The following is a 15,181-nucleotide window of genomic DNA, read 5'->3' on the forward strand; positions in this document are numbered from 1 at the left end:
TGGTGACCTGGAGATCTTATTAAACCACGCTACAGACCTAGGGGGCCCACTGAGAGTTTAGTGGCTTGGTCACTGGCTTCATACCAAGGTGCCCATGGTTCAGTTCCAGCCAGTGCATGTGGGATGTTTGAAATAAAAGCCTTGTCCCTGTTATTTGATTTCCCTGGAAAACTAGAGCTGTATAGCAATGATATAGACATTGACAATAATTGAGAAATACAGGCCTGCCTGCTTACTTGGATAGTCTATAAACTATGACCCTAACAATAATATTAACAATATTAATAATAATAATAATATATTTTCTGTACCTTTTTTCAGTAAACATCAGTGAAACTAATTTTTGGCTCATTTTCATATAAATACTTCTGTTGCTGTGTGAAATGGACCTGAAAATAGAGATCAAGGAGGAACCTGTCTGGCTTGAAGGCACAGCAAGTACATCATTCGTAAGTGACATTCCTGACTACTTTAAAGTGCTTGGAATTTAATAGATAATCAAAACAATTTCAGATTTATAAGTAATGAAGCATTTCGTCTGGAATAATGTTTGGTGCATAAGAAGTAGCATGAACTCTCTGACTTTTAAAATGTATTTTGTCAGGTTTTTCATTGCATGACACATCTAGGTGGTAGTCTGGTAGGAATGCTGTATGTTGTAGCTGTCAGTGGCGATGAGTGGTGATGGCATGCTGGATGTCATTCATTGTTGTTGGAAATAGTGGATAGCTGTTGACATTAGAACCTTTTATTTGATTTCTTGCCATGGATAATTTAACCCGCGATCACTCGCACTATTAGTTTCAATCTAACATTTTTATAAATTTTGCTACAATTCGTTTGTCCATAGCTTTGAATCGAGTTCCATTTAAAAATGCCTCATTCGGACCTTTGAGCGTGCCATGATGTATTTGTGAAGTAGCTGTGATATTTTGGGGGGGATGTAAGAGCGGGGGAAATAGCGCATCACGCATTGTGTTAATTGCTATTTCACGGTGCAAGTGGTCATGTGTGTGTAACCAGTGAGTAGTATTAGTGGAGACCTAACAGCCTGAGTGGTCACATGTGTGTGATTTTTTTACAGTTTGATTGATTTTTATTGTTATCACCGGCAATATGGGCGTTAGGCAAAGCCAGCGAATTATTAGCTGGTTATTAGAAGAAGAATGTACAGTATGAAAGAATTATCTCCATTGTCTGACACAGTTGATGTTAGTGAACACAGTGACCACGACACGGCTTCAGAACAGTCAGATGAAACTGAAAGTGGAATATCTACTGAGAATATTCAGGTTGGAGGTGAACGGCGGAGAATAAATAATGCCTTTTATGATGGGAAAGATGAAACCCAATGGAACATTCACCAACGTCCCCCAAGCAAAACAGTGTGACAAAACCTGCTGAAGAAATTACCAAGTCTAGCTCAAGAATTTTCGGATCCTAAAAATCTATTAGAACTTTGGAAGATTTTCTTCTCTGATAATTTGATTATGGACGTTGTTATTTTTACAAACCGGCAGTTATGTGTAATGCATTCACAATATATTCGTGAATGAGACTGTCCGGTTACTGACTTTCAAGGAATGAACACTTTCTTAGCGCTTCTATATTTAGTAGGTGTTTAGGAAGTTCAACATGTTAACACAGATGAATTGTGGAATACGGATGGAACAGCTCCAGATATATTTGTTTCAACAATGTCTAAAAAAATATTCCATACCTTAGTGCAAGCAGTCCAGTTTGATGACAAAGCTGCAAGAAACGAAAGAGAAAATTTTGATAACATTGCTCCTATTTGTTGCATATTTGAAACTTTTGTAAGCATATACAGAGTGAGCTATAACATTAGTGAATATGCAAAGATTGAAGAGATACTTGAACCTTTTGTAGGTATATGCAAATTCTGACAGATTATTGCTAATAAACCTGCCTAGTATGGAATACAAATTCAGTATATGCACTTGTTGACACCAAAGACATATTTCACTAATAACATGAGGAAATATGCTGGGAAACAACCGGATGGTCAATATAAGTAGTATTGTGGAAAGTTTGATAACAAGCATTGACAACAGTGGATGTAACATAACAATGCACACCTACTATACTAGTGTTCCACTTTGAAACGTCTTGTACATAAATCACAGACTTGACAGTGGTGGGCACAATACATAAAAACAAACCACAAATCCCACCAGAGCTACTAACTGTAAAAGAGCGACTTCACTGCAGCAGCATGCTTGCATTTGGAAAAGATCTTAAAAAGTGTACTTTAGTATCATACGTGCCAAGGAAGAAGTTGAAGAAGAATGTGTTACTTGTCTCACCAATGCATGCAGATGACAAAATTGAGGAATCAGGAGACGACAATGAGTCAATAGTAATAACTTTCTAGAACATGAATGAAGGCTGAGTCGATTTTGTTGATAGGATGAAAAGCAAGTACAGTATCACCAGAGTTAGTAATCGATGGCCACTTATTATTTTTTGTGGGTTGATAAATGTTGTAAATGCCCAGATCATGTACAGAGCAAACACAAATTTAATTATGCTGAGAGGAAAAGTTCTTGACTGATCTAGCGAAGGAACTGGTAAAGCCTCACATGATTCGTTGATCTTCCATTAAAATACTGCCTACAATACTGCGCCAGAAAATACGGTAACTAACAGGACTTATGAGTCATTCTTCAGAACAAAACCATGGAGAGAAAACAAGGTGCGCTTTCTGTCCGCTAAGGAAAAACCAATTCACCCTGCATACTTGCAGTGGCTGCAATAGGCATATCTGCAGTGAACATACTGATTCAACCACTCACATATGCTAGACATGCGCTGTACAACCAGATTCAGATGAATAAACAAGAAACAACAAAATGTTGATAAAAACTTAGTCTGCTTTTATTTTCATGTTATTTCATTTTCTGTTATTTTCATTTGTGAACAAATATGATTTGTGATAAATGAAAATTATGTTGATCACATGAGTTTCCTGGGAATAATTATGTGTTGCTTGTGTGAAGATGCTGAAAAGAACATTAATACCATAGGGTAAAATAACCTAACTTCTAGACCATAAACCCTTATACTGTAGACTTCGTTAATATTCTAAATTGTATTTGTGATTTAGTAAGTAAGCTAATATGCTTATGGGCTACTTTTATCACTTGGTGCTATTTAACTTGAAATAAATGTAACGTTTAAATTTAACTGTACATCGTATTCAATAAAAATTTTAAAACATGTTAAAATTATGAGGGCTATGCCAAAAGTTTTTAGCAGAGTGTGAGAAAAAAATTTCTTTGCAAAACAACAATTACAACTTTTCAAAATACTCTCCATTAGCACGTATACATTTTTCCATTCTCTGAAACCACTTAGAAAACTTTTCAGTCCAAGCTTCTTTTGGTATGTCACTTAGTGCACTCTCGTATGCTGCAATAGCCTCTTCATCTGACGAAAACCTCTGCCCACGTATTTTTTCCTTGGTCTTAGAGAACAGAAAGAAGTCACATGGGGCAAGGTCAGGTGAATAGGGGGGATGAGGTAACACTCACACTTTTTCTGTTTCCAAAAAGTCCATTGTTCTGGCAGCCCTGTGTACAGATGCATTGTTGTGATGCAGTAGAAGGTGCTCACTCTTGGACTTTGGGTGCTGTGACTTCCAAGTGGCGAGGACTTTGGGAAGACAGTCATTCACATACCATTCAGCATTGACTGTACAACGTGTGTCCAAGGTCACAGAGGTGAGACGTCCCATTTTCGTAAAAAAAAAAAATGTTGGCACTATCTTCTTTCCTGAGCTCTGACTTCATCGAACTTGTGTGGGTGGTTCCTCCCCTGAAAAGCACCACACAGAAGACTTTCTCCTCGTTTCACGGTCATAATGGTAGACCCACTTTTCATCACCTCTGACGATATTGTAGGTGTCTTCGGACTGCCCTCCATTGAATTTTTCTAGCATGAAATGACACCAGTCCATTCTCTCCTCCCTTTGGCTTTCTGTCAGGGAATGTGGCACCCAATGAGCACATCTCTTGGTAAGGCCTAAATAATCATAAACGAAGGCCTGCACTGCTCTTGACCCAATATTTAAGGTCCCTTCAATGTCACAAAATGTAAGATGTGGATCTGCTTTGATCATTTCCCTCACAGCATCAATGTTTTCTTGAGTCACAGCTGTTTCTGGGCGGCTGGGATGAGGTTCATCTTCAATTGACTGCCGACCCCTTGAAAACTTGCAAAACCAATTTCTAACTGTGGCTCTAGAAGGGGCAGCCTCACCAAAAGCACTCAGCAAAGAAGAATGGCATTCTTCGGCAATTAATTTCTTTTTATAATCATAAAAAGTCATTTCTCGAAAATCACGGTGCGACAGATCCATCTTGCACCGTGTCTGACTCAGCACTGCCAGTGCTTTCTTTCCTCGCTGTGGAGAAACTACCGCTAGGAGGAGTTGTGCGTGCATGTTCCAAGGTTGAAAAACATCGCTCTCTCAAATGAAATTAATCCCATTGTCCTCAGAATTACGGTTTACACGCTGCTAAAAACTTTCGGCATAACCTTTGTATCAATATGGAATGAAAACATTAAAATTAATGATGTTATAACAGAAATACAGATGTTAGGTTCCACCTAACAATGCCAGTGGTCGCGTGTCTTGCTGATGCACAAGTGATCGCGGGTTAAAGTTTGGTTATTTAACACAAATTATTTCCAGTGTGAATTAACTGAGCAGACCCTATGCTTTAGAGAATGAGTGCCCTCATCTTACCTACACCGGTAAGATTCACAGTGAGTTTGAGATATCATTACCTGAAACTAAGTGCTGATTCAGAATCCATTCAATGCCATGGACTTCGTTTTCTTCATATGGTAAAACTACTAATAGTGATATTTAGGTTATAGTTCATGACAGTGTTACTCATGGTGACTCATCAGGTCCTTTTTGCCTAAAAGATGATCAGATGCACTGTTGCAGCATTGATCATTCTGTCTTATCTTCATTGGCACCAACAGATGTCCTGCTGCTTTTCTCACCGTCTGCTTATTATATTGGTCTGTGTATAGGGAGTTTCCTAATTATTGATTTTTGCCCATCTTTTCTCCTGAATGGATAGATATTATGGCATTGATGGTCAACAGCAATGATAGGATATTACTAATGGGCAATTTCAGTGTGAGAGTTGGAAATCAAAGGACATGAAAGGCTGATTGGGAAGATAGGGATGTATTAGAAATGGGAAGCGTCTTGAGGCTATTTACAGTTACACATGGCAAGGTAGGTGCACCAGTCCATAATAAAGTAAATCATAACCAACTTTGAAGTCACAATATCTGTCAGGGGTTTGTGAGTATTCCTGGGATTTTTTGATGGTACAGACCACTATCTGATCCGTAGTGAACTATGTATCTCTACACTTCAGATAAAGAAAGTGAAATCTGGAGATGGATAAGGCTAGAAAGTCTCCAGTTTGAAGAAATTGGAGGGAAATACGTGGTGTGATTAGTAAAAAGTTCCATTTAGTGGACAGTAAGCAGGTTCAGGATATAGAAGGAGAATGGGATGCATACAGGGATGCTGTAGTAGAAACAGCAAGAGAATGCTTAGGAAGAACTGTGTGTGAAGATGGAAAAAAAAAAACATCTTGGTGGAATGATAAATTGAGACAGTTTGTAAACGTAAAACAAGGTGTAAGAAATGGCTCCAAAGAATGATTGATAGGGAAAGGGAATTTTCATAGATGAAAGAAACAGAACGAATCACATAGTTATTGAATCCAAGAATTTGTGGGAAGATTTTGGTAATAATCTGGAATGGCTAAGTGAAATCAGCAGCAAAATCTTTATGGACAATAATAATCTTAGAAAAGGAGGAAGAACAGGAAATGAATAATGTGCTCTCATAATAGATCCCAGGGAATCGCTGGACAGGTGGAAGGAATATTTTTAAAATCTTATTAACATAAGAGGAGTCTTCCTGCTGATGTCATGAACATCTGAGCTCATGGGGAGGAGGACAATTATGTTGGTGAAATTATGTTTAAGGAAGTCGAAAGGGTGGTAAGTAAAGTCCATTGTCATAAAACAGCAGGAATAGATGAAATTAGATCTGAAATGATGAAGTGTAGTTTGAAGGCATGGATGAAATGGCTCCATAGAATAATAACATTATCAAGGAGTGTTAGTAAGGTATCTTCAGATTGGACAAAAGATGTAATTGCAGCTATCTATAATAAGCAAGGGAACAGAAAGAATTGCAATGATTGAGTATCTCATTGATCAGTATACCAGGCACAGTAATCCCTGGCATTTTTGAAGGGAGGGTGAGATCAGTGGTTGAGAGGAAGTTGGATGAAAACCCGTGTGGTTTCAAACCACAAAAGGGGCTGTCAGGATCAGATTTCCAGTAAGCTACATGTAATTTAAAAATTGGTATGAGAGGAATACACACTTATATTTGTTTCATAGATCTAGTGAAGACATACAACATAATATCAAGGAAAAAGATGTTCCCTGTACTGGGTCACTATATGTTTCTTCTTCTCCTTACTGATATGTTTATGTTTATGCAGGTTGATTATGGGATTAATGGTAGATTATTAAGATCAGTCAAAGGCATTTATATTGACAATTGGTTGCAGTAAGAATTGATGGTCAAATGAGTTTCTGGTTCAGGTTACTTTCACCTTTGTTGTTCACAGTTAACATGGCTCATCCGCTGAAAGGTTTGAAGTGGCAGGGAGGGATTCAGTCAGGTGAAAATGTATTAAGTAGTCTAGCCTATGCTGACAACTTTGTCTTAATATCAGATTGTGCCGAAAGCCAGCGTCTAATATTTTGGAACTTGAAAATAGGTGTGATTAGTTTGGTATGAAAATTAGACTTTCCAAGACTAAATTGATGTCGGTAGGTAAGAATTGCAACAGAATTTCATGTCAGATTGGGGATGAAAATTTGGAACAAGTAAATAATTTAAAATATTTCAAATAATCAAATATTTAGGATGTGTGTTTTTCCAGGATGGAAGTGTTCTAAGTGAACTTGAATCAAGGTGCAGTAAAGCTAATGCCATGTGCTCACTGTTGTGATCAACATTATTCTCTAAGAAGGAAGTCAGCTCCTGGATGAAACTATCCTTACATTGGTCTGTTTTCCTACCATCTTTGTTTTATGGGAGTAAAAGCTCGGTGGTCTCCAAATATCTTACTCAGAAGTTAGAAGTAACAGACATGAAAGTTTAAAGTCAACAATTTCATGTTTGGTCCATATTGAATAGAGATTACAAAGCAATAAGTTAAATTGTACAAGATCCAAGATTGAAAAGGTGGATCATGTACAGTTTAACTTATTGTTTTGTAGACATGAAAGTAGCAAGATTGATTGCTGCTACAAACAGGTAGGTACGGTGGTGGTAGGGTACTCAGAATGATAAAGTAAAGGCTAAGTTAGGATTGAACTTGATGGATGAGGCTGTACGAATAAACTGGCTTCGGTGATGGGGTCATGTGAGGCAATTGGGGATAGGTTACCTAGTAGAATAATGGAATCTGTTATGGAGGGTAGGAGAAGTATAGGGAGACAAAGGCGATGATGGTTAGACTCGGTTCCTGATGATTTAAAGATAAGGAATATAAAACTAGACGAGGCCACAGAACTAGTTGGAAATAGTTGCGGCAGGTATTAGTCAATTCACAAATGGTTGCAGACTGAACACCAAAAGGAATAAGAGGCTACAACAAAGTGCAACGCCCCATACAGTTTAGTGAAATAAATGAAGTTTGTCATAGGGGCGTGCACAAACAAGATAAATATCAAAAGAGCAAAAATACAAAATAAATAAGATAAACACTTCAAGGATATGGAATAGAGGAAGCAAAGGAAGAGTGCTGACCCTACCCAAATAAAGGATAGAGGTGGGGATCCTGGAAATTGCGTAGCAGCCACACCAAGAAAATAACACCATCATTTTCTAAAATTTAAAGTAAAATATAATAAATAAATCTTTCAATACACTACAATTCAAAGCCTTTAAATAAAATTTAAATAACTTGAAATGAATAGATAAACAAGCAATTAGGGCAACATCAAAGAATAAAAAGAAAATTTAGTAAATAAATGAATTAGAGAAAATAGGAAAAAACAATTCATTATTAAATAAAGGTACCATTCTTTTCCCCAAAAAATACACTGATGCATCAGTAGAACTATATAATTACCATGGTAAGCACATTTTAGGAGACTATTAAAATTAAATGAAACATTAACCTTTAAGCTAGAAAAGGAAGAAATAGTTTTGTAAATCGAGGACTGCGCCAGCAACCAGTTGAAGTAAATGGGCCACCACAAATCCATACATGTAGGACACGCCACCGTACATGATCAATAAAATCAGTCCACAATTACTGACATAATGTCGCAACAACAGACTCGCACCCCGATTTAAAAAAAATATTTGCCCAAGATCAAAATAATTTAAAATCTTAACACCATGGATAACCAGCCCAATAATTAAGCCACAGAAACATCTCTAAAATAGCACGAGCAGATCACTTCACATAACCCAAAACACAAAAGCAAACCAATGGTATCAGAAGAAAATAGATTCACAGTAGTATTCACGGGGCAGAACACACGATACAGTCATCGCGGCAGAGGCAATACACATTCTCTTGCCAATAATAAAATTACGTAACTGTCAAGCACAAAAAGATAAAGACAACATTTCCCAAACCAAAGATAAGATAAGGCACCATATCCTTCACTCCAGGGCTGTCCAACCCTCGACTTACAGACGTTACTTGTATTGTTGAAAGTGAGATAACATTAATGCGATATAACACCAACAGTATAGTATTATCATTTTAAAAGCCCCCGAAGGGGAAAGGAAATAGCCTGACCAAAGTCAAATAAAATATTCCCTAAGAAATGAAAGTATTAACCATCTTATAAAAATATTACTAATAATAATGATAATAATAATAATATTAATAGAATTTTAAAGAAAATTATAGAGACAAGTGTAAGTGCAGTGTTAGGTCAATTACGGGCACACGATAGCAAAAACATGCAACAAGAAGCACGAATCGCCCAAGGAGAGAAACCGAAACATGAATATGAGCACACAATACATCACGAAAGAAGTGACAAATATACCAAATTACAAGGAAAAACGGCACACGCATAAGGGCATAGCATACATAATAACAGCAAATACACCAGAAAAATAAGCCCGGGGCGAAGAGAATGACCAAAATAAACAAACAGACATGGAAAAATTTCAAATATTATCTCAGCACAATAATGGCCATTCGTTACCTGTCACACGCACACTTATAGCAGAACACGGCATCGCCAAACTTAGATGTCCACTACATCAACATACCACACCAAACTGAATATAATACATACACCGTAAGGTAATTTCATTAGAAATAATACATTAAAGCTTTTTACAAGTAGGCCTTATGCTAAGATAACTCACCTCGTAATTTGACCTTAACACTATCACTTCACCAGAATTAAATAAAACTACCTAATTTATACAGAATGAACACACGTATTATACAAAAACAAAAAGATAATTAAACTCCCATCACTAGATGTGGTGATTTTTTCCTGGTTATCACCCAATACCAGTTCGGGAACTCATAGTTTTTGTAACGGTCGCGGCAGCCATCCTTTCCAACGACTTCCTGCGCAGAATGCAATGCTTCCAAGTTTCCCGCTTGAAGCAACACAGACTAGAACTGATATGCGCCCTGATTGGCAAATGTCACAATACACACTTTAGTACCCAATGTGATCTCATAGATGGCGTAGAAGTCCATGCAGCTGCCTACAGTGCAATAATACTTAGTAGGTCCAGCGTCCAAGGTGCTAAGGCAGATATAATCAGAGTTCACGAAATACAAAGTTTTTATTAAAGTAATACTTCAAATATAGTAGATTTCCAGCCTCATATGATCGTGGTAAAATAATAGTTCTGTACAGTCACTAGGCCGGGAACACGAGGTCCATGGCAGAAAGCGATAATTCACCCAAAATATGAGTGCGAGTCAAGGACACAATTTAAATAAAGGTTGCATAGACAGTAGATTGTCCAAGGTAGATCGCATAACAAGCGTACTTAGTAAAAGAACGCTTCAGTCACCGCCTGAAAGAGGACCACAGGGGGCCGAGATGAGGCAGGTAGCTTTCAGTCATATGCACTCAAGAAGGTGCCACTCAGTTACAGATTACCAGAGTGTCCAACATTTGACATAAGTTGACCAGATTAGTTCATCAGTTTAGTTTATAAATCAGTTAGACATAACCCCTATAGAATTACGACGAGTACATCTCATTTCATGCCAAGATAAAAACCCTCAGGAACAGTCTTACTTGATAAGGAGTGACATTGAAGAAACAACACAGGGCACACATGGACTGTTCAATGTGCAGGAAGATGGAGTACCAATGGCCAGTCAGCACAGCGTACAACACACCAGGAGGTAAACAGACTCATGACTAGCAAGATTTCAGCACCAAATGTTGAGCTCCAATGACACAGGTTTTTAGATGCACTAGTCCGGCTTAGCTTCTTGAAACGGTAGCTCCAAGGTGTGCACGAATAGCTGCTACAGGAACAAAAACAGCAGCGACGGAACAAGTACAGTTCAAAAACAATTAGTCACCTCTTCATTCTTCACACACTCATTTGGGATTTCATTAATTCCGAACCGGGTTTCAATAACCCACTTGAAATAGTGTTTTTGAAAGTTCATGGGACAGTAGTAAGCACAAACACTTACAATGACAAGAGCATTATCTTCAATATTATCTTTAAGTGTGAGCACACGGGTAACACCCTTGGCTTGAATACAGTTCATTTGCCACTTTTGGCATTGACATTTGCTAACCATTTACAGTTATCGCTACTGAATATTACATTAGTGGAAGTAAATTACTATCATTTATTTTAAAAGAAATTAAATCTGGATAATCTTACGATCTTAGAATAAAGCAACCCATATACACAAGGAAAGAGGGCCTAACCTAACTAAACTGAATGTTCCCAATAATTTAATTTACAAAAAGGGAAATAAATCAACAGAAACAAGAGCAATAATTTGGAATACAGATGCTGGGTCATGAAATACCGGGGTAAGAAATGTAAATTTTGCCCACAACAGGATCAATATATGTAACAAGCCAAACCAAGGCAATCAAACCCCCAACTACAAGGTCAAAGACCATTATTAAATAGTATTCCACATTCATTTTTGCAAACAACTACTTAGCATTCTTCCACACCTTACTTAATTTAACGAAGAGATAAACAGATCAGAAGGGAGGTACGATACACAACAGAAATAATAAACGACGAAGGATACAGGGAGGGAGAAAAAGATGGATTATCACACAGCGAGATGGACAGAATTCACCCATAATGATCAACTCATTTACATAACACCAGCTACTAAATAACCAGATAACTCAGAAGAACATGAAAAGCAGAAAGGACACCACCCAGAAACGGAAAACACAGTACCCCAAACCATCCACAACCATAACGCAGAGACCACACGGCAGTCGACCCAGAAAAAGAAGGCAATGGCAATCACTGGAGACTTTGCATGCATAACAATAGATGGAAGGGAGCTCATAAGTGTGTCTGCAAGAGATCGCCATGCACCAGTAACCCAGACCAACCACCACATGACAGCCAACAATTACAGAAAGGATGGTAGGGAACACACAACAAGAAAAGAGAATGGTATTATAGCATCAGGCAGAACCAACTCAAAGCAACATAAATAAGGGCCAAAATTCAAGAAAATTACATCTCCATATAAACCATCTTCGAATACAACGAGCGCGAGTGTTCTACCAAGACCATCAAGTGTTCAGAGAACCTCTGGATGACCCAGGACTAAAAATATGGTGGCGTAAAAACAGTCCACCCTGTGAGATTATGCCAATTGATACAGACACCCTTCCAGCCAGTCGGAATTCACGGGATATAATAATACATAAACGATGCAGAAATGATAGGTGACACGATGACAAAGCTCACGAGTTGATGGAGAAGAACCTTCAGCCAGTCAGTTGGGTCCCATACCACCAATGACAGACCAAGAATATCAGCGACCGAACAAGAGCCATTCCACATGGTCCCATACTCACAGGAACAGACCCCAGAACAGTCAGATGACAAGCAAGCAACAATACAAGATTGCGAGAACATGCTGGTTTGAGGTAGATGCAACCAAATTACAAGAAAAAGGTAAACCAGATAATGTACAGAGCACAGTGAAAAATAAGCAACAGATTAGGAATAATCTGGCTCGAGTGAGACTACATATAAACAGCCCTAGGGTGCAAGGGAAACACTTCTCAGTACAGCCTCTTCACATCAGACCCAGAGATATCATTTTGAAGAAACATAAGTTCTCATATCATACAATACCCCACAAAATATGGTCAAAGCCAGTGTACATCCACGAAATGACCACAAATGCCCAGACAGGCCTCAAGAAAAATCTTTGGCTAATAATAGTGTGAACTGAATCACCTGCAAGACATCCCATACTGACTAGCAAACACCTTGCCTACACGAGGTCTCAAGAAGTAATACCAGCCAAGACATGGACATACGGTAACAGTTTGGCACAAGGTTACACTAGGGAAGACCTTACATCAATTTTGACATCACCATACTCAACTAAATTAACAGCACCCACTAGACTGACTATGATGATAAAATGCACTCCCATAAGGCTTAGCAGAATGATCAGAGCGGAAATAATTAGAAGCAAATATGAATTTAAGAGCAGATACCACAATTATCAGGAAAATGAATGAGCACCAATAACCACACGACAACTGCGAGACCCACAACTAAAATCCCAGGATGAAAACACACAAAAAAAAAAAAAAAAAAGATCGTTTCGGCAATGAGCCAGCCATGATCCACACAGAGACTCCAGCAATGAATCCACACAACCACCAAGTAGCACCATTACCAGGGTATGGATATTACATTTACGGATAGGAATGAGTAAGCACCAAAACATACAGCAACCAACCAGTCCCAGGAAATGAAATATCAGGAAGAATGAAAATTTACACTCAAGCACAAGGCTAAAACTGACACTCATCAACCAGAACCAGCAGATACACCACATGCGTGGCACAAGGCATCCAAGGCGAGTTACCGAAAATACTATACAGGAACAGATATCAGGGAAAATGTATGCAAGGGGGAAGAAGCTAACAAGCAGAGACTACCCTTAACTAGTCCAACAACTACCAGCGTTAAAAAGAAAAACATGACCAATAAATTTAGAACCCACCTAATTACAACTTGACCACATGTACCAAGAATCAGATACCGCACAAAGGTAAGTAATATCCTAACAGAACACCACATAGTAAACAATACCAGAAGAAATGGATCAGCATTTGACAGAATTCACAGGACTACCTGACATGGACACATCAAATTAAATTAAAAGGTCAATATAACCTTCGATGGACCATACAGCCATAGCCTATCACCATCCAACCAATGAAAACACAGCAAGGTACATAAGAATAAGAACACAGCCCATGGTTACCATCATAACACAAAATCCACGTGAAATACACATCACTATATCGCCATTACCTCATATATTCACACAGGAATACCACACAAGGCCATAATAACAACACAATATCACCCAGGGAACATGCACAAGACTCCCACAAGCCAAATAGGAACAATTTCTCATAGCACAAGTCCCAAGTAAGTATCAATAATACCAACAACATTATTACTAACTGACATCTCACTACGTCAACAAACCTCACTATCACCATACATGACATGTAGTAACCAGGGCGGAGCTGGACCACCAACAGAAATTAGCTGAAAAGCAAGGTCTCCATGGGTCAAAATTGTAAATAAATTTTCCACATACCCACTCCGAACAGTCAGGCGGGAAGACAGTCACTGGAAAAGAAATTTAATTATAAAAAAAAATTTCAACGCATGATCTGGACCACGAGCAAACCTGAAACAAAGGTAAAATCTTACACGCTAAGCAATAGTTACCAATCAATTTAATACAAGCCCTTGGATCTTCACAGGGAGTTGATGGGCCACCATCTTAGCAATACCTTCACTAGAAAAAAAGCATACTAAAAGAAAAATAATTAATGTCAACAAACACAATTTTGTATCAGTAAAATATGGGAGAATACTTTGTAAAATTTAATTTTTGAACCAATCTCAAAAAAAATAATGCAATTCATTTACCAGTATTAGTAATGGTCAACAACTCACAAAGTCATTACAGGTGCAGAATAAGAACAGCACAAGGAAAGGAACCAGATTCCATGACCCAACATGCAGCATCTACCGGAACAGGGTAAAATGAACAGAATGAGGCCTCGAACATAAGCACCACAAGGGCAAGACAGCAGCAAACCAGTAAGGACTCGGTAACACATGAAAACGAGAAAAACACAAATTATTTAGGAACATATCAGTTTTACAAAATTTAAGACTAGCCTTAAGTTTCCTATTAGTTGGTGCCATTTTGGTTGCCTGCCAGGCAATTTTAAAATGAGCCATTCAGCGTAGTTTCAACACAAAAAACCACGCTCTGCTACCAACTGCAACGCCCCATACAATTTAGCAAAATAAATGACGTTTCACACGCCATTCAAACCTCACTCGTTCCGAGACCATACAAGCAACAATTTCATACCTCAAAAACCGAGAACATTCTGCACTATATTCTTCAATAGTCAATCCACACTCAAAACTATGACCAACACATAAAAATGTTCCTATTTAACCATCGGTATACGAGTTGACAAAATTTGTACAGCGGCACTTATTAGTTAACTTCTCACAACTCCTTCAACAAAAATACTGAGATTGCGATCCCACTTCGTTAAATATCAGAATAATGGATTGATTGGACACAACTTTATAATCTACATGTGCCATACTACAGTTTCATTACGACTTTTCAATGAGAGAGGTTCTATGTTGTCTTGAGTGGCTATTGGATTCTAATTTGCTCTCTATTTAGAACCAGGTTGCTTCCAGCCGAATTTCACAAACCTTGATACGGCAACTTTAGCCATAGACTTTCTTGTTATTTATTTGGTCAAGGCCTAGTTTGTACAGTTTTGTAAGATCATTTTA

General features: G+C 38.1%; 1 protein-coding gene across 1 annotated transcript in view; it reads left to right on the plus strand.

Annotated features, from left to right (window-relative positions):
- The first annotated feature begins 342 nt into the window (after positions 1 to 342).
- Positions 343 to 15,181, plus strand: part of LOC136884810 (uncharacterized) — a 103,196-nt gene continuing 88,357 nt past the window's right edge. The window contains exon 1 of the mRNA XM_067157101.2: positions 343 to 449. Coding sequence (XP_067013202.2) covers positions 384 to 449 — 66 coding nt within the window. The 5' untranslated portion in view covers positions 343 to 383. The remainder of the gene's footprint in view (positions 450 to 15,181) is intronic.

This window comes from Anabrus simplex, chromosome 13 (assembly GCF_040414725.1).
Source record: "Anabrus simplex isolate iqAnaSimp1 chromosome 13, ASM4041472v1, whole genome shotgun sequence".
In the NCBI taxonomy this organism is placed as follows: Eukaryota; Metazoa; Arthropoda; class Insecta; order Orthoptera; family Tettigoniidae; genus Anabrus; species Anabrus simplex.